The following is a 20,673-nucleotide window of genomic DNA, read 5'->3' as shown; positions in this document are numbered from 1 at the left end:
TAAAGAATAAAGATATCACCTAAATTACTTATTAAAGTAAATAAATAAAGAAATAATGAGATAAATTACAGCCATTTAAACTTTTAATACATCATTGATAAATATTATCTTTATATGTTAGCATTAAATAAATTCTATATTTTCTTTAAAAAAATGATTACTAACATTTTTAAGGCAATATTGAAATGCCAACACAGATAATATCACTATACATGTGCATTCTATAAGTATTCAATGATATATAGAAAAAAACGGGATGGTTGCTGTAATTATACTTCACTATGTGTGGACATTTTGCAGAAATAAAATTGTATCATTGTTAATGGTAATAGGTGACAAAGACAAGAATGATAAAATATTAAAGCATTAAATATTATGTATACTATATATAATTTTTATTCACACATTATGTTGATAATTCTAATATTTATAATTTTGTTTATAATATATTTATAACACCATACACATTCGTTGTAGATGTATTGAGCTAAATTTTATCCAATCAAAAGGATAATATTTTGCTGGTTTAAAATTATATATTTGTATTTCTTAAACATTTCAATCAATAATAAAATTATATATATATAAGTATATAATATATATAGTACAGGTCCTATAAATAATAATCCAATTTATAAAAATTATAATTAAAATACATAAATGTACACAAATGTTTACACAATACTAATCTCTTACTTATTTTAATAACTCTAATTTAAAAATTTAAGGAAAAATACAATAAAATCAATTTTTATTAATTAATAATTTTGAAACAATTAGAACATTAAAAATAATGACTTTCATAATTAATAAATTTAAATCACTTGTTTGAATAAAAATATATGTTAAGAATATATTTATTAAAATATTTTATAATGCACACAATATTGCAAGTATTTAAAAGGAAATGTAAATAATATAGAGTATATTATTCAATTATTGATCAGTTCTTTAAGAATTGTATAAATTATTATTATTAGCTTATATCTATAAATTCCAAGTTTTAAAGGTAAAATAATATTAATATTTACTAATAAATTAACAAATATAACATAATATAATTCTACCATTTTCTACAATTTTCACAAACACATTTAGAATTGAAAACTAAGAATAATTGTCTCACAATCCAGTGCAATCTACTCATAATTAGATAACTCAAATCAATCATAAACTATAATTTATAATAATAATATTTTTACATATTATAATGTGAATATAAAACTCATAATTTAAATTGTAAATATAAACAAATACGTTTCTGATTACAAATATAACTAAACTTAAGTAGATGCTGAATAGTTTAAAATAAAATAAATTGTTATGAAGAAAAATAAAAAAATAAATTTTATATCATATTAATTTAATAACGCGTAATAATAATAAAAAAAGATATATCAATAAATTGTTTATAACATATTAGTTTTATATTTAAAATAATGTTATTAATTAAAAGGAGATCAACACTATGAAACAAATTTACTTTTGCAATTATTATAATATAATATAAAATAACTTAAATCATAAATAACTGAAAAGTATACCAATTTTTAAAGAAATTTAATTAATTATCAAAATCATTATAAATCAAATTTCCTTAAGCTAAATATATATACTACATCACAATAATTAGTAGTCTCTTAAAGAATATTTTAAATATATAAGTGATAATGCAATTCAATTTAAACAATTAAATGGTTTTTATTGTTTTATCTTTAAATAAAATCTGATTTTTAATTTAAATAAAAAAAACCTCATTGATATCAGTGTATTCATTATTTTATTTACTTATAAATAATTTTAAATTATCGGTTATGTAAGGTTAAATTTATTAAAATATAGGCAATTAAAACATAAGTTATGATGGCAATAATCAATAATCTTTTTAAGTGTTGTTACTTTCACAAATAATCAATCTCCTTTGTATACATAACAATATTTTTACATTTTTAAAAATATAATTTAAAAAATGTTTTAAGCATTTTATGTTATTTTCTATTAGAAGAGGATAAAGTATGAAAAGTATCTAAACTAGATTGAATTTGCTGCATATGAATTTCTACACAATTTTCAAAAGATTTTTGATTGGATTGACTAAGTTTAAGTTTTATTTCAACCATAGTTCTTTTTAAAGCATCCAATTCATATGCAGTAGGTTCATTTTCAGTTAATGTCTTCACCTGAAGCATTAAAGCTAATAAATCTTTAATTAAAAATAACATGGGCTGGTCATCAGTTATAAAACGGGAATCAGTTATTTCTTTGTTACGCTCTATCATTTGTTCGGCTTCATCAAATGACTGATTTTGTAAATAATCCGTTATTAATGGCCATGTTTCGGCTTCTTCAGGCGCTAATATTTTAATTTCTTCACTAAGAACACACATAACTGATGTTAAATGAATATTTAAATTATCTAATTCCAAAACAAGTTTAGCATATCGACTCTGAAATTCTGGTGTTATATCTTCATTGTATAAAACCATTTTTTCAGCTTCAGAATTCATGTTACGTAATGTTTGTACATATTGCTTTTTTGCGGTCAAAATTTTCCTAAATTTTACAGTAGATTCTAAAAGTTTCATTGAATATTGTGCAGTTGTATTCTGATCGGTTTTATGTATGTCTACTTTGGTTTCAGGTGATATTGAACGGTTATGGTAAGGAACGCGCGGACGACACATTTGTAATAAAACATTTTTTGAAATAGTTTCTGGGGGTTGATTGGAGCATACTTCATAATCAAGGACTGAGTGTGTACCTAAGCCAGGCTTATCAAAATGTATTCTGTATGTGTTGTTAGAAACATCCAAAGCTTCAATAGTTCCATTAAACAGACCATCTTCAGTATTACTTCTTAACATTGCAGTTACTTTTGTACCAACACTAAGTTGTAAAGGTATTTCATCTGGTATATCTTTAAACAACAATTCATCTCTAGCTTTTCTTTGTTGTAACAATCTTATTTTTCTTCTTCTTCTATCCAATTCTCGAATTTCTTCATCAAAGAAATTCTGAGAACATCTACGAGGTTTACCCATCATTCGCCTTAACATACACCATTCAGTCCTAGTCATTGTTTTAATTTTAAAGGAGGGAAAGAAGTCTTGTACGCACATCATGAAATCTGATTCATATAAAAGAGGCTTATCTATATTGCTATAAAACCACTCATAATATATCCAATTCTTAGCTTTTGGTAATTGAAAAATTTTCCTTAGTCTTAATCCAACATTTTGACAACGTTTACGTTCTAGAGAGTCAGATTTTGGTTTGGATGTTGATACTATGTTTTTAGGAGTTTCAAGTTTTACAGGTTTGGGTTTAATTATACCATTTTCAGTAGATTTTTTAGAAGTACTCTTAATAGGTGTTTTCACATTGGGAGTTTTAAGTTTGATTGTAGGTGTTGTTTTGACAGTAACTTTTGGAGTTTGTAATTTTTGATTAACAACTTTTTCTTGTTTAGGCGTTTTTGGTGTTTTTGGTTCTAATTTAGATTCAATAACTTTTTTTGGAGTTTGTTTTTTAGGAGAATTTACATACATCATACGTTCTTGTTTTACAGATGGATTTTTAGATGTGTTAAATACTTCTTCATCAAAAAATAATTTATTTTTTTTCCTTATACGAGCAGGCATACCTCTTCTGTTTAATTTATCTTTTACCGAATTTGATGATTCTATAGTTTTAGGACTATTCCTTTTATTTACTGGCTGCAAACCTAAAACAGCTGGACACAATTTTGTTTGGCGATATTCGTCATCTACTTCCATATCACTACTATCTGAATCCATTTTTTTGGTTTAATAACTTTTAACAAATAATTAAATTTAATACAAATACTGTGTTTAATAGATTGAAATAATGTATTAAGGAATATTTTTCAAATGAATATTCTTTGACAATTTAACAAATTGCAGTAATCCCATAATAACCTGAAAAAAAAACAAAACAATTATTTAGTATTTTCCAATTTTTATTGAAGATATTTTGAGAAATAACCCCAATAATCTAACCTTACTACAATAAATATATTAAAGTTAGTATAATACCTAGAAAATATATTTTTTAGATGAAGTAATATTTTAATTATATTAGCTGTTAATTTTATAAAACTAATGAATGTTTTAATTTTATGATAATTGTTTGCTTCTAAGTGATTACAACTTAAATAACTTAATTTTTTTTATTAATATTTGAGTAAATATTAAAATCAAATCATAATTTATATTAATTTAGAATTTAAGTTTTTGTTAACAAATATAAATTGTTAAATAAGTATTATTGATTCATAGTAAAAAAAAAAAAAAACATACTTGAAAAAGATACTAATCATAAACGGATAATACAAATACATTAATTATTTTAACAGTTTTTTAACTATTTTATATTTTAAAATATATTTGGTTTCTCAACATTAATGTAGATATAACGTTTTGAAAGTTCAAACGTTAAATTACCTCTATCTCATGATAAATAGAGGAGAGTCTAAATTTATGAATTTTTTAACTAATATTTCTGTCTTTATATGACCAAGCTTATATTATTAAAAAAAAGAAAAGGTAGATAACAGAAGTAAATTAAACACAAAAGTAAATATTTAAAAAAGAAACATACAAAATCATGAAATTAATTTTTATATAAAACGAATATATAATAAGAACAATGAAATTATATAGTTTCAATTGTCAGGAATAGATAACAAAAATTATTTAGAAATTATGTTATACAATGCAGTTTGAAATGAAATGTAGTTATCAAAGTAGTCAAAACATCTAGTTTGAACATAAATACAAGAAAACAATAAATTTTAACAAATTTAGATATTTCAATAAATATTTTTTTATATTTAACCATTAAATTTAAAATATTTGTATAATTTATTACATGAGGTGTGGAATATCAATATAATAACTAAAACTATGCCAGATCTTATAAATAATAACACGGCATTAATAATATAATCAGGTCAAATTTTACGTATACAATTGTAATTTGTCTAAATATATGAAATTTTATTTTTAGTCCCACACAATGAAATCAAACTATATAAAGTATCATATACTTATGACTTTAAATTTAAGTTCACAATGAAAGTAATTAAGAAATAGAATGAACAAAAAACATTTACTAATTCAAAGTTTTAGCAATATAAGTTATGTTCAACTGATATCATACAACTCATAATTGGTTAATTAGAATTGACATAAAAAATGAACAAGAGAAATATTTTGAAATCATTGTTCATTGAGATATTTGAACGAATTACTATTTGAAAGGAAATGGCGCAAACAACTGTATCAATTGTCGTTTGAATGAATTCTCTAACGTTCCGAAAATTCAATTATTTACAAACTTTAAATGTACTTACATTAATTCCATGGTGAGTATAGTACGATGATGAAACAAATTGAAAGTGATGGATGTACGTATTAGAAACAATAATACGGAACCAAGTTAGAAATGATTCGTAAATTTGTAAATTTCGTAAAAATCGCGGAGGAAAACATTTCCCAGTTTAAATTCCACATTATCGCCAGGTGCACCAATAACATTTCACAAACGCTATACAGTGATGCAATACTTTAAAAACAAATTTTTATCAAATAAACAGTTTAAAAAAATAAATCAATACATTATCAATATCAAAAACAATTTTTTTAATTTGTTGGTTACGTTCAAAATATCAAAATAATTTTTAAGACTCGTTTAACTCGTCTTGTTTCTTAGAAAACCATAAATATTCTACGACTATTTAATTCGTCATAGTATATACCAATAAAGTGATTTATCTTCCTGAAAAATTTAACAGGTAACTTATAAATTTTTGAAAATTTTTGTATTTTATTACAAATATATGTTATGTAATAATACTGAAATGTTATTATTTTTTATTACTAATAATCTTATAATAAAATCATTGGGTTATTTATTTTTTCACTAAATTAAGTTGTTACAGATATTTATTTGAATAATCACCTAGCATATTTCATAGAATATAAATGTAAACGTATATTTAACAACTTATGAGTGTTGATCATTAAAGTATAATAATGATTGGGTTCTGAAATTCTGCCATTTAATCTCCAATTAACAAATGACGAATAAATTAGTTTCTAAATTGTGATATATTGTTAATGTTTAAAATAATTATACTGAGATTGCTACTTTCATAATATTTTTATGCAAAATTAATTATAAACCAGGACAAAAATTTTAATTTTAATAATTTTACATTTGTGTTTTTTTTTTTAGGTTTTTTGAAATGTCATCCAATAATGAAGACCTATTGAGTTTAAATAATAAAACAATTCCTACAATTGATACTATTAATACAGCAATTGTTAAAGAGGAATATAAGGGAATTGCGTCTATAAAAAAAGAATATATCATTGAGAGACATGTACCTAAGTTAGCCATAAATTGTATTTCTGAGTCAGATAAAAACCAATTAAATGAAGATGAACCACCTTCTAAAAAGCAAAAGTGTAGTAAAAATGTATTAAAAGGTCAGAACAAATCTAGAAATTGTACTTACCAACAAATTCCACAAGAACACTTATGTTCAAATCTTGTTGATGGTGTAGAAAATGGTTCTTGTTCATTTGAGAGATGTAAATTCTTACACAATGTTACAGAGTACTTAGAAAAAAAACCTGATGATATTGACCAAACATGTTATGTTTATTCTATTAAGGGCCGTTGTCCTAGAGGACTAACCTGTAGATATGGAAATAGCCACATCGTAAATGGCAAAAATATTGTTGACCAAACCAAATATGAAACATGGATTAAAAGTGAAATTAATTATAAAACTTTAAGTAAAGAAAATATGTTAAAATTACGAAAAAAAAATTATAATTTTACAAAAAGTGAAGACGCTGTTAAAAAAATTGATAAGGATAAAGACTTAGGGCCTTTAATTGAAGAAAATTCTAAAAAAATAAATTGGAAAAATAAATTATATTTGGCCCCTTTGACTACAGTTGGTAATTTACCTTTTCGTAGAATTTGTAAAGAGTTTGGGGCTGATATAACCTGCAGTGAAATGGTTTTATCATCAAGTCTGTTACAAGGACACAATCAAGAATGGGCATTGACTAAAAGACATGAAACAGAAGACATATTTGGAATTCAAGTATGTGGTAATAATCCATACATGTTGACTAAAAGTGCACAAGTCCTACAAGAAAATGTAGATATGGATTTCTTAGACTTAAATTTAGGGTGTCCATTAGATCAAATTTATAAGCAAGGAGCTGGTAGTGGATTATTACTTAGAAGTAAAAAATTAGAAGTTTGCTTGAAAAGTATGAGAACAGTACTTGATGTACCTCTTACAGTAAAAACTCGATCAGGTGTAAGTAAGGATCAAAATGTTACACACGATTTAATACCTATGTTCAAAGACAGTGGAGTATCACTTATAACAGTTCATGGAAGATCAAGAGATCAAAGGTATACAAAAATGGCTGATTGGAATTATGTTAATGAATGTGCCAAGTTGGCAAGTCCAGTACCAGTATTTAGCAGTGGAGACATAATGTCCTATGAAGATTATATTGACGCAAAACATCAATATCCAGATATAACAGGTGCTATGATTGGCCGAGGAGCTTTGATAAAGCCTTGGATATTTAAAGAGCTTAAAGAAAATCGGCATTGGGATATAAGTAGCAATGAACGATTAGAAATTTTAAAAAAATTTGTTAAATATGGTCTTGAACATTGGGGTAGTGATACTCGAGGTGTGGAAACAACTAGAAGGTTTTTATTGGAATGGCTATCATTTTGTTATCGATATATTCCTGTAGGAATTTTAGAACGTGTACCTCAAAAAGTTAATGAAAGACCACCAAATTACAGTGGAAGAGATGATCTAGAGACATTAATGGCCAGTGGAAATTGTGCTGATTGGATAGAGATAAGTAAAATGTTACTTGGACCAGTACCTAATGGATTCCAATTTTTACCTAAACACAAGGCGAATTCTTGGAAATAATTAATTTAATATGTTAAACAACTCAAATATCTTTGATTATGTTATCTATCAATATTATATTATATCGTGTTAAGGTTTATGACAATGTAATTATTAAATATTTAATGTGTATGTATCATAATATGTTGATTAAAGAATTTAAAACGTTTTAAAAAACAAAATTTTGAATGTATGGATATGGATTGGCGTGAACAGTAAATAATTTAATTCAATATAATTTTCTGAGCGATTCAATTATAGAAGGGATCAATTCGATGTTTTTAAATGTATCTAATACAGTTCATGGTAGTTAAAAAAATTGTATAATAAGTAGGTCAATAATCGATACAGCTAGCCATCTACGTTTGAAGACAAAATATATTATGGCAAAAAATAGTAAATATATTCAATATACTCAATATAGTATACTGTACAATATCTATTATCTGTCATCTGAATAATGAATATTTAATATTTATATTGTTGATGATGGTTAAAGTTATCTTAAATGGTGATAAACTGATAAGCCGTTTATTATTATCTTTATCAGTAACTGCATATAACAATCAGCGTCAGCCGTGATGAGGTGGTCACACTGATAAATAAGTAAATAGTAATTTACATAATTTTTTTCAATAAGTCAATCTAGTTATCAAAGAATTAAATCATACTATTCACTTTTCACTTCGTTTTTCATACCTGTCGACTGTTCTAGTTGATAGGTTTATTGTTTGATTTCTAAGGCATAATTTGTTTTCATTTAATTGCTAACTTTTATCGTATTAAGTTTAATTATAAGATAAATAATGTCTCTATTTAGGTAAGCAAAAGCTAGATTAATAGTTCAAAAATTAAAAACCTATCGCAACTTATTATTTTGTGTATGTTTATTAATTTATAAATTGTTCAGTGTGTTACCAGCACCTACACAATTCCTTCAGGATTTGGAAGAAGATGACGAGTCTAACGAAACACTTGCAGAGAAAACCAATACATTTGAAGTGTATGCTGTTAAAATCCCACCATACGGTAACAGAAATGGATGGGTACCAAGGACTGTTGAAGTAATTTTTGAAATATTTTGTTACTTGTTTTGTTATGTTACATCGTTGATCATGAATAAGAGTAATTTTTGAAAATTAATGCTCTAGTCAAGTAACTATTTACATAATTATAGATATTTTTCAAAATCTTAGCAACATTAATTTTTAACATGATACTTTATGAGTTTTTGGTGTATTTTTTGTAGTTAAATGTTATTTACCACAATATTATGTGTAACAAGTTAGATTGCAGTCAACATGTTAATACAATAGTATTTTTCACGAGAAAACAGCAATAACTTTGGTTTTAGAATAAACTGTTTCTATTTAATAATGTAAATTTTACAAATTGAACTTATTATTTGATATAGACAAAGATACATTATCATATTAAAGTCAGCAGTCACTACACCTGGTATTCAAAGTGTAATACTTTTGATAATAATGATTTTGATACATTCAAATATTGTGAACTATTTTTTAATTAAATTTGAGTATTAACCAGTACAGTAATAGTAAATAAATAATATATGTTTAAAACCTTTATTAAATTATATATTATATTCAAATACTGAATGACGCTTTTTATAATACAATTAATGTATATTTTAATTAAAATTATTACTTTTTTATTTAGGATTTTGGAGATGGCGGTGCTTTTCCGGAAATCCAAGTTGCGCAATATCCATTGAATATGGGAAAAGAGAATAAAGAATCTGTTTCAAATGCTCTTGCATTGCAGTTAACTTCCGATGGTAAAGTTAAATATGATGTGATTGCTCGCCAAGGTCAAAGAAAAGATAAAGTGATTTATTCAAAACTATCTGATATGCTTCCATCTGAGGTGATCAATGAAGATGACCCTTCTTTGCAAAAGCCTGATTCAGATGAAGTTGCAGAAATCACTGAAAAAACAAGAATAGCTCTGGAAAAGTTGACTAATTCTAAAGTTTCAGCTGCATTGCCAGTACGAGCGGCAGATAAACCTGTAAGTTACAATGTTCTCAATTTTTATGAATATACTTGTTTTATATAATATTTATGACTAGGCTCCTGTTCAATGGTTCCGTTATACCCCTACTGAACAAGGATCAGAATATAATTCAGGATCAAAACAACGTGTAGTAAGACTAGTAGAGGCTCAGAAAGATCCTATGGAACCCCCAAAATTCAAAATTAATAAAAAAATTCCTCGAGGTCCTCCATCACCTCCTGCACCATTAATGCATTCTCCAACTAGAAAGACATCTGTTAAAGAACAGAAAGAATGGAAAATTCCACCGTGTATATCCAATTGGAAAAATGCCAAAGGTTATACAATTCCATTAGACAAGAGATTAGCTGCTGATGGTCGAGGTTTACAACAAAATCATATTAATGAAAAATTTGCTAAGTTGGCTGAGGCTTTATACATAGCTGATCGTAAAGCCAGAGAAGCTGTTGAAATGAGAGCTCAGTTGGAAAAGAAAATGGCACAAAAAGAAAAGGAAAAGAAAGAGGAACATCTTAGAGCAATGGCTCAAAAAGCCAGAGAAGAAAGAGCAGGTATTCGGCTTCCTGGATCTGCTAAGAATGATGAATCTCGTGAACGTGATCAATTACGTTTGGAGCGTCAAAAAGACAGAGCTCGTGATCGTAATCTTGCCAGAAATGCTGACAGCCGTAAAAACAAAGTATTACGAGATCGAGATATAAGTGAACAAATTGCTCTTGGACTCCCAGCGATCACTAGAAAAACTGGAGATACTCAATATGATCAACGTTTGCTCAATACAACAGCTGGTATGGATACTGGATTTGGAGATGATGAAGAATATAATGTGTACGATAAACCTTGGCGTGGAAACAGCTCATTGGCTCAACATATTTATCGTCCATCTGCTAATATTGATAAAGATGTGTATGGTGATGATTTAGAGAAAATTGCTAAGACAAATAGGTAAGTTTGGTATTTTAATTTATATTATTATTATTTATTGAATGAAGCTCAAATTTAATAGACAAAAAACTAAATAATTCAAAGCTGTTGGTGGAAAATTCTGTGTGTTTTCACAGAACAATGATTTTATTAGAAACACAATTTTATCTATCTTTTATAACAATATTTAAGTAATTTTAATTTTTTTTTTCGTTTAGATTTGTCCCCAACAAAGAATTTAGTGGAACAGATCGTGATCCTAAAGCTAGTGGTCGGTCTGGCCCTGTTCAATTTGAAAAACATCAACAAGAAGAGGATCCATTTGGTTTGGATCAGTTCTTGACTCAAGCCAAGCATGCGTCTAAAAGGTCTCAACCACAACAACAAGATCGTGATAAACGCCGTAGAAAAGATTAAATCTTATTTTCTATTTGAATTCAAAACTGTTTTTGTATCCATTTCTTTAATAATGTATTAAATTTTTATTTTAATAACTAGCTTTTAAACATTCAGTAAAATATCAGAAAATTAATAAAAAGTACTTTATTTCCATAACAATGTTAAATTCTTTAGTATGAAAATCTTTTAAAAATAAATCAATTTCTTACTTGCATTGTCCACAGATACTGTAATATATATTTAAACATATGTGATTTTATTAGTCACATTATTTTGTTTCAAATCATAGCAATAAAAACAATTAAAACTAAAAAAAATCTAAAAACTGGCTGGTCCCAGCTTGTGTATGTATCCCCTTTTAAAATTAATTATCATTACATAATCAAAACCATTTCTGTAATCTTAAGTATTAATAAACATAGTGAGTTAACTATTAAGTGCCTTGGTCATAATAAGGAGGTTTATATCATCCTTTGCTTAGCTATCAATATGTGAGAAACAATTTCTTCTTATTTGGAACACTGAAAATTTGTAATTTAGTCTAATTGACTAAGAATAATAGTTGTTAATAATTAATAAATATCAATTAATTCATAACTTACAATAAAATAAAATTTAATATAAAGACATTAAGATTTTAGAATTAATAATTGTTTATTAATTTATGTAAAAATTAAATTTTGACAGTATTCAATTACTTTTGAAAATCTTAAAAAATTGGTAAAATAATTAAATATTAATACAGTTGTCCAATTTCATTTTATTAACTATTTATTAAATTTGTGTATAGTTAACTAGAAAAATTTGAAATTTTACATCAATAATTATTTCAAACTAAATAATTTAAATGATATACTTAATAATATGTATCCAAATTGAAAGCTTTTCAGCTTTACTTAACATTCAAAATATAAAAACATAACATATTAGATATTATTAATTTTCCTAATATTTAAACTTTAAGGTATTGTGAATGTAATTACTCTTTTTACTTTATCACCAAGGACCCTTACACAAAAAAAATAATCAAAATCAAAAATTAATAATTCATTATTAAGTGATAATATACATTTTTCTATATTAGTAATTGTTTCAGAAATAAAATAAAAAAATATTTAAAAAAAAAAGCAAAATATTTTAAATATTGCTCTTAAATAATCCTTTTGATTTTTAAATGATTCTGTTTTATCATCCAAATGTTATATCACACATTTTATTGAATCATATTTATTAGAAGAATATGTAGTAACAACAATTAACCACGCTCTCTGTCTAGTTATAATTGGTTGAGTTTATAAAGGTAAATCTAGGAATAATACATATAGTTTGTTAATTCCACTAAGAGCTTACAAACACTTTTGCTATTAATTTATTAACAATAGAATATTCATTTTGTAATAAATTTGCAAATTCTATAAATCTTACACGCTGACTATGTTAAGCTATTTAAATTTGGAAATGACATAAGCTAGGAAAAGTTTTGATAATGATGAACAATTGAAGTTTTTCAATAAATTTAAATCCTAATAATAAAGAATTTACAACTTTTTATTTTATACATACAATAACAAATATGATACTTCTCAGAATACTCAAAACTTTTTATACTACACGTACAGTTTTGTTAACATTTCTGTTGATTAATTCTTTTTCCATTCTTTTCTTCTGTTCTTTAAATGCCAAAGTGTTCGCTTTTCTTTCTACTCTTCTTTCCTAAAAATAAAAAGAGCACAATAATATATAATTAAAGTAAGTTAAGATTAATAAAGAATCATACATGTCTAAATTCTTTGAGTGCTTTTTTCCTCTTTAGTTTTTCTTCAGGTGTCTCATCTTTTGGTCTTATTGATAAAACAGATAGAGCTGATATCACTGATTTAGAACCAGATTTTGATGTATCATTATTGTCCAAGGATTTCAACGCTTTAGCTGTAAGTCTTTGTTGTAATATTGGAACACCAGTTTTAGGATTTATTTGTATTTTTTGAATCTAAATTATAATCATTAAAATCATATTATATTTATCATTATAACTATATTTTTATCTTATAAAGTTTTTATTCTTGAAAATTAAGAAGAGCAATATTTGTAACAAGTTACAACATTTTTAACAAAATATAATATCAAATATATTCTAGACTTACTGGTGGGTCCTTGATAAGAGCAGGATGATTATAAATATTAGAATATGTAGAAATGATGCTTTCACAATCCCATTTTTTTACATCTTGATCTTCAACTGGTAATTTATAAGTAGGTTCTTCTTGATCAGAATCACTATCAAAGATCAAAGCAGCAGTTCTGTCAGTAGGTATTTCATCCTAAAATATCAAAAAATTTATAAAAATATAAAACTTTTTACAATCAAAAAATATTAAATTTACCTTTTTCATATTTAATTCAAATTCTTCAGCAGCTTTTTTCAACATATCAGATTCCATTGTCAATGTACCTTCAATTTCTTCAGTTTCTAACGCTCCAATATCAGCATCATCATATGAAGCAAACATCTAATGATAAAAAAAGAAAAAACCATCAGTTTTTCTGTTTATTTTAATTTTTTAATTGTCTTGTTAAAAAGTAAAACAATCAATACTTGTTCAAACTGATCATCTATTAATTTTAAATTTTCATTTCGTCTTATAATAGAACTGGACATAGAGTAATCAGTAAAACGTGATTTGGTATCATCATAGTTTAAGCTACCAACATCATCATATGCCTCACTATCATAATTATCACTTTCTTCATTTATGTCTTCTAGTTCATTAATATCATCATCTGATCTGAAACCAAATAAAAAAGAATACAAGACATGTAAAATAAGAAAACACTAATAAAATAACTTACCCAGGTTGATTTGCCATTACTACAAAATCATCTTCCAATTCATTATCTGGATCATCAAAATTAAAATCATCATCCATTGCAGCGACGATGTCTGGGTCCAAATCCAAACGCAAACCTACACAATATATTTTATTATATTATTAACCTATTGAACTTCTACTAATTTATTGAATATTACCTGATTGAGGAGCAGCTTTATTTAACAAGCCTACTTTTTCTTCGACTTCAGACTCAAATATTGAAGAAGGTAACATAACTTTAGGTTTTTCTTTCTTTATTATATAAAAATAAATAAGCCGAAAAATTAATTATTTATTTATTTTTTTTTTTTTTAATATAGAATAAAATATCAAAAAAGGTTTATACCTTTTCATTATTATGGTTGGTGGGAGCGGGCAATAATATAAAATCATTGGATCGACTTTCTTTTAGATGTTGTAAATAATCATAATCATCATCAAAATATATGCCATATTTAGCTTCTTCATCTTTATTTTTTTTCTAAAAAATAAATTATTGTATTTTATAAAGCTGAATAAATTAAAAAAATTATACAAAAAACTAACTCCTTTTGATTGAGTTGGCTGTTGAGGTACCAAAACATGTTGTGGTGCTGTTTCATCAGTAACAAGTGGATCATGCTGACTTCTATGTACTACATGGAAAGTAACAGCATTTTTCTTTTCAATAAATTTTTTTTTCGTTTTTGGCTATAAAAATACAAATTATTTTGATATTATTAGGATTTTACTTAACAAAAGATTTAAATTATCTAGTAATTTGTAACTTTAAAGTGAAAATTTAACCTCGACAATATTTAAAATCAATTTAAATATAAAAATATATATGATAAATACATTATAATTCTGAAAAATACTAAAATGGCAGGTTGTCGATTACACACCTAATTTTTAAATTTTAATACAATTATCATTATTTTTTCAAATTTATAAAGTAAAATACAAATAAATAATGTTAGGTATAATTAATAATTAATATTAAAATTGTTTTACCTACCAAAAGGTCTATATTAGTTTTAAAAATTTGAACATTTATTATTGTTGAAAATAATAATAATATTTCAGTTCTTACACAGTATATCAATAAATGATAATAAGTATAAAGTTTTTATATATAGTGCAACAAACAATTTAAAAAATAAAGTTTTCCAGAAATCAAATTTGTATGATTTTTTATTACTCGTTATTAAGTTTGGTTAAACAAGAATAAATAATAAATCGATTATGCCAAGATAAAGTATAAAAATATAATTTAATAAAATATAAATATTTATCATTTGAATAAATAAAATCTAAACCGTGTACACTATAAAATATACATGTTCTAGGTATTAACTATTGTTAATCGTAAGTACTTATACTACTATTACTATTTGTAATAATAAAAATAGTTATTATAATAGTAATATAATTAAATTCTGCGTTAATTAGTGTTAAACATTAATAAAAGAGTAATAGTTGATTATCAATAATCGAAATTAAAATCAACTTACCATTTTGATCTTTTAGGTTCTACTCCACAATAGCTTTGAAGATGCTGAATTATCTGGTGTAGTGGCTCGTGTTCACAAAACACAATTCAATGCAATATTCACAAAATATCTGTGAAAAAACTCAAATTATAAACTCACGTGCCACGGCTCACGATGTATAATGTATAATGTATATTATAATCACGCAGAGCTTGTTGTGTGTACTGTGTACTGCGTAGGGCCATGATTGATGATAAAGAAATGTTCTTTTTAATTTACTGTATTATCAACAACCTTGAGTTTAAGTGATAAGCACTTGTTCTATAAATGATAAAGACTTGTGATCACCAATTGGCGGTCCATGCTCTATGCGTCGACCCGGTCAACACTGGTATCGATGGTTTGGTGATAAGAACCACAGACGGCGCGTGATATCTGATAAGGAGAAGAATCACAATTTAAAATTCGAATAAAATATATTTTGAATTTAAAATTTTTAAGTACTGACTATCAGAGACGGTGTTCGTTGCAGGTACACAGAAAAGAATAAAAGATAATTCAGAGCCGCCAACGCCACTAATACCCCACACAACTACGGGGCCGTGAACAGTCTTCATCCCGTGCGATGGAAGGTACGATCATTGCTTGTCTATAGTTTTTAGTATAATTTTATTCCCCGTTTTTTCGCGATCGATCGACTGCCGCCATTATGTCGCTGAGAAACGCCGCTCGGAAGCTGCTGTTGTCGCGCTCACGAATCTTCAGCGCTGGCAACACTCGGACGCCGCAACAGCAGCCCCGCCGGTCCGTTGGTGCGTACGAGAATGACGGCAAAACGTACGTGTCCATGTTGAACAACAACAACATCCGGGAAGGCATCATGATTTCCGGTTACAGCCAGTACGGTTTCCGGCTGAACAACGGGTTCACGGTGCTCGGACCGGTCGTGTGCTTCGCCAACTCGATTATGGCCTGGCGGGTAGAAAACGACCGGGACGTGAACGTCGACTCGCTGTCGATGCTGTTCCACCTGGAACCCGCGCCTTCCGTCATCGTGCTGGGCCTGGGCGACTCCACGCAGCGGAATCGCCGCGACGACAACCACCGGAAGTTGCAGTTGCACCGACAGCAATTCGACAAGGTGGTATGGGCAGCGGCCCGTCAATACGGATGCACCGTCGAGATACTGCCGGTGGACGCGGCGTTGGCCACGTACAATTTCATCATCAGTGAGGGCAGGAACGCGGTCGGCGCGTTCATACCACCGCGGTTCATACCGGCGATGGATGACGACGCGATCACGGCCAACGCGCGTCACATCCATCTGTATGGCGAGAGCGTGCCGGTCACCGACGTTTGGGAAGATGCAGATGAGCGCAGCGAGCTGATAAACGCCAACTACCGGGAGTTTGGCGAGGTTGTTGGCGCGCAGAAGGCGGCCGAGCACGAGAGGCGGGCGAAACTAGCCAGAGACCGGAAGCCGGGCGAGGAACCCGAAAAGAAGATCCGGTGATCTTCGACCAACGCGTCTGTATCCTGTGCCGCCTTTGTTGTAGTTTACCGTCGTGTTATAATAGCGTACCGTTTACTACTGTCGAGACCGAATCTGCTGTTATTCCTGACTACGGGAATATTGTTGTTGTAAAAATATATATATAATTTATTTGTTTGCCTTCATTCAACTATATTCGTATATATAGATCGGTAAACTTTGAAACAATACATTGTTTTTTTTTCGCCCCATTTTCCGAAGTCAAGTACCCGTGTACCACCTACACACATTAGCTTTAAACCCTTTACTTTACGGTAGTGTGAGATCATTAGCACTAACACAGTGTGACATTTGGTATTCAAGTGTGAAGACCATAAGCGAGTATACACGTTGTCGAAAGAGACAGTAGGATGAAATCTTAAACAATAATGTTATTATAAGGAAACATTTTGCATATACCTATATCGAAGTTTTTAGTCCATTACATATTTTGAAGGGGTAATGTTGTTTCTTAATTCTGCGTTAACCACTATTTATTGTACTACCAAACGCACACATCAACCAATCACATACGTATGTTATTCACTGGAATGTCTGCAATATTACACAGAATAAAATGATATTATGAAGTAGGTAGAAGCACTATTGTTCTACAAATAAAAAGTAAATAATAGTCACTAATTTATTCAAACTTCCATTCTCATAATGATCGATGGCAAAGGTATAATTAGACCATACATTTATTATGGCAATTTCCAACTGGTTTATCAGTCTCCATATCAAACTAATTTAGAACACCATATTATTATGTAATTCTTATAATTTGTCATCACATTTGTTAGTATACATTCAGCATTCGCTGAAATTTTTTTCAAAAAAAAATAAAATAAGATCCTTACAATAGGTACCTACTACTTATTACCTAATGAACATTAATAACATATTCACGTGGACACATGGTATAATATCTAAGATTTTATATTCGTACTTATTTTTTTGAGCTGATCGGGAAGTTGTTTGTGGTAATTAAATTTATTATAATCAATTATTTAGAATTAAGATTAAACATTGAAATACAAATATTTTCATGTGCCAAAGTTCACCATCTATCTTATAACCTCTAATGCAGCAACAATAATAGAGTAATTGGTCAAGTACATGTTTGGTTACAGACCTTCCATTAGTTGTTCAAATTAGTCGTCCATTGAGTATTTCAAATAAGATTTTAACTTGATTAATTTTTTTTTTTATGGACTACTAAATGTTAAATTGTTTAACGCGTAAAACCTCATATATTTTATATGAATTATTAATTTGAAATTTTGTTCAAAAAAAAAATATTCATAGAAATTTGAAAAATTCTCCTGTTAGCCATATATTAATTTAATTATCATTTACTATAAATAAAGAAATTTTCCAGATATTTAAGAGTAATTTTATGATAATAATTAGCATTTGTTATTTAAAACTTTTCGAGTAATAAAGTTTTTATGATCGGTCAAAAAACTTTAAAATATTGTACTAAATACTATACAAGTTTTTCTAACATATTTATAGTGACCTAAAAATATCAAAACTATATAGATACACATTTTTGATGTACGTATTTCAAATTTAAATTCTGAGGAAATCGAATTTCAATAGTTTTGTTATAAATAAAAATATATTGTTCATTTTCATAAGGACTTTAAAATTTTCGCTACTATTATATTATTTCTTAAGCAATGAAATATTCAAAATTTTTAGATTAAATTTAAGCTATTTTTATTACACACTTATTCACATAGTTTTACGGTAGGTACACTGGCTCATACAGGTATAAGCTAATAATGGTTAATAACGACTAATATCATACCTATAAAATAATATTAGATGATTGTTTTTTTTTTTTTTGTATAAATTTGTCCAACATGCTGTAATACCTAATAGAAAAATAAATTATTAATAGTAATTTTATTTTATACGTATGACACTCGGCATGATTAATAGCAATATACATATATAATAAAATATTCCTACAGTAGGCCGATAAACTGTTTCTGTTCAAAATTGTGTTTTATATTATAACATTACAATGATTTATAACCATTGAATTCAAATTTAACATGTCCATTGACCATTATAGTTACTTACTCAATGGGGACAATGTACAACTCAGGCCTCGGCGATTTTCCGGAATTTTTTTGTAAGCGTTTAATATTTAAAAATATACGTATGCATTTTATAACGAACTAAAGGCCTTTGCGCAGCACTGTTTTCGAAAAACCAAATACGATTTAAAAATTACTTTCTAAATAAAAATGATTGGATGCCAACTGCTACTGAATTGTGAATGTTTGGCTTTATAATATGTAATATTAATTATTATTATCATTTACTGGTGAAATTATATTCTCAATCTAAACTTTCTTTATACTAAAACAATATAATTTGTTATAGACTCAATATTTCAACTATTTATTGTTGGTGTTTTATGGGGCAGCACAAACCCATTTCTGAAAGCTGCAACTAATAAAGTAAAAAGAAATAAGACATTTAATATAATTTCAGAAGTCATTAATCATGTAACCAATTGGCATGTGAGTATTATATACAATTTATAAACATAATAAAAATCTGTGTAAATTAAATCATGTTCTATTTTAGTATATGATACCATTTATTATCAACCAATGTGGTTCTTTGTTGTTCTATTTCACTTTAAAATATTCAGGTAAAAAGAAAAAGAATATTTACTTTTTGACAAGTCAAATTTAAACTATTATTAGTTAGTAGGTAATTAGTATTATATGCTCCTCAAAAATAAGATGATTAATAATTATTTTAGACATATCTTTGGCTGTTCCTATTGCAAATGGAGTTTCATTTGTGAGTACATCAATAGTAGGCACCTTGATTGGAGAAGAAAAGCCAAAATTTAGTAAGTTCATTCACAATTTAAATTTTTAAATTATTCAAGTTTCACCACATGTTTTGTATTCTACTTAATGTTCTATTAAAAAAATTTAAATAATAAATCAACTTTTAAAATCTGTACTAACACTTCATACTTGAATTAAAAAAAAAAATTTAAACTTCATTATCATTACTTGAATATTTTAGAAAAAACATTTATTTTAAACCCCAAAGAAGTTAAAGTGCCCCACTAAGAAGCATCATTTCTTTGTTTTTTAAATTTAATTTTTTTTTTATACTTAAGCTTATTGTTTTAACTATATAGATGATATAATATAGAATTTAAAAAAAAAATTGTTTAAAGGAATATTGTTTTAATAAATATTAAATATTTTATTTTCAGGAACAATGGTTGGAATACTATTTTTACTATTTGGTATTTTTTGTCTAATTATAGATAAGAAAATATGAACTATTATTTATTATTTATTTATTTTTTTTTTTTTTAAATAAAAAACAACAACAAATACATGTGACTAGGTTATAACATTGAATGTAGGAGTATACACTATAACTATAAAGTATATTATAATACGTGTA

The 20,673-nt window shown here is 26.9% G+C and overlaps 6 protein-coding genes across 6 annotated transcripts; 4 read left to right on the top strand and 2 right to left on the bottom strand.

Moving 5' to 3' along the window:
* Positions 1 to 1,827: 1,827 nt before the first annotated feature.
* LOC112601200 (protein lin-9 homolog) lies at positions 1,828 to 3,872 on the bottom strand. Its single transcript, XM_025348676.1, has one exon. The coding sequence runs from the start codon at positions 3,795 to 3,797 to the stop codon at positions 1,989 to 1,991; it is 1,809 nt and encodes a 602-aa protein (XP_025204461.1). The 5' UTR covers positions 3,798 to 3,872; the 3' UTR covers positions 1,828 to 1,988.
* Positions 3,873 to 5,678: 1,806 nt separating this feature from the next.
* On the top strand, positions 5,679 to 8,127 carry LOC112601201 (tRNA-dihydrouridine(47) synthase [NAD(P)(+)]-like). The gene is made up of 2 exons (XM_025348677.1): positions 5,679 to 5,815; positions 6,259 to 8,127. Exon 2 carries the CDS (start codon positions 6,269 to 6,271, stop codon positions 8,003 to 8,005), a length of 1,737 nt encoding a protein of 578 aa, XP_025204462.1. The 5' UTR covers positions 5,679 to 5,815; positions 6,259 to 6,268; the 3' UTR covers positions 8,006 to 8,127.
* A 516-nt stretch (positions 8,128 to 8,643) lies between these two features.
* LOC112601199 (SNW domain-containing protein 1-like) lies at positions 8,644 to 11,781 on the top strand. Its single transcript, XM_025348675.1, has 5 exons — positions 8,644 to 8,804; positions 8,895 to 9,048; positions 9,665 to 10,015; positions 10,077 to 10,966; positions 11,164 to 11,781. Exons 1-5 carry the CDS (start codon positions 8,791 to 8,793, stop codon positions 11,360 to 11,362), a joined length of 1,608 nt encoding a protein of 535 aa, XP_025204460.1. The 5' UTR covers positions 8,644 to 8,790; the 3' UTR covers positions 11,363 to 11,781.
* A 760-nt stretch (positions 11,782 to 12,541) lies between these two features.
* On the bottom strand, positions 12,542 to 15,874 carry LOC112601204 (protein LTV1 homolog). The gene is made up of 10 exons (XM_025348682.1): positions 15,708 to 15,874; positions 14,761 to 14,904; positions 14,561 to 14,695; positions 14,373 to 14,466; positions 14,195 to 14,309; positions 13,941 to 14,130; positions 13,729 to 13,854; positions 13,489 to 13,665; positions 13,122 to 13,334; positions 12,542 to 13,057 (listed from the first exon to the last, which is right to left on the bottom strand). Exons 1-10 carry the CDS (start codon positions 15,708 to 15,710, stop codon positions 12,947 to 12,949), a joined length of 1,308 nt encoding a protein of 435 aa, XP_025204467.1. The 5' UTR covers positions 15,711 to 15,874; the 3' UTR covers positions 12,542 to 12,946.
* A 160-nt stretch (positions 15,875 to 16,034) lies between these two features.
* On the top strand, positions 16,035 to 20,665 carry LOC112601206 (transmembrane protein 234 homolog). Its single transcript, XM_025348686.1, has 5 exons — positions 16,035 to 16,318; positions 19,618 to 19,757; positions 19,825 to 19,891; positions 20,006 to 20,098; positions 20,477 to 20,665. Exons 1-5 carry the CDS (start codon positions 16,312 to 16,314, stop codon positions 20,542 to 20,544), a joined length of 375 nt encoding a protein of 124 aa, XP_025204471.1. The 5' UTR covers positions 16,035 to 16,311; the 3' UTR covers positions 20,545 to 20,665.
* Positions 16,312 to 17,408, top strand: LOC112601205 (NADH dehydrogenase [ubiquinone] 1 alpha subcomplex assembly factor 3). The gene has a single exon (XM_025348685.1). The coding sequence runs from the start codon at positions 16,396 to 16,398 to the stop codon at positions 17,197 to 17,199; it is 804 nt and encodes a 267-aa protein (XP_025204470.1). The 5' UTR covers positions 16,312 to 16,395; the 3' UTR covers positions 17,200 to 17,408.
* Positions 20,666 to 20,673: the final 8 nt, after the last annotated feature.

Source organism: Melanaphis sacchari, unplaced genomic scaffold (assembly GCF_002803265.2).
Source record: "Melanaphis sacchari strain LSU unplaced genomic scaffold, SCAv2.0 Contig76_pilon_pilon, whole genome shotgun sequence".
NCBI lineage: Eukaryota > Metazoa > Arthropoda > Insecta > Hemiptera > Aphididae > Melanaphis > Melanaphis sacchari.
The sequence above is the reverse complement of the archived record's forward strand: the minus strand, read 5'-3'. Positions and strand labels throughout refer to the sequence as shown.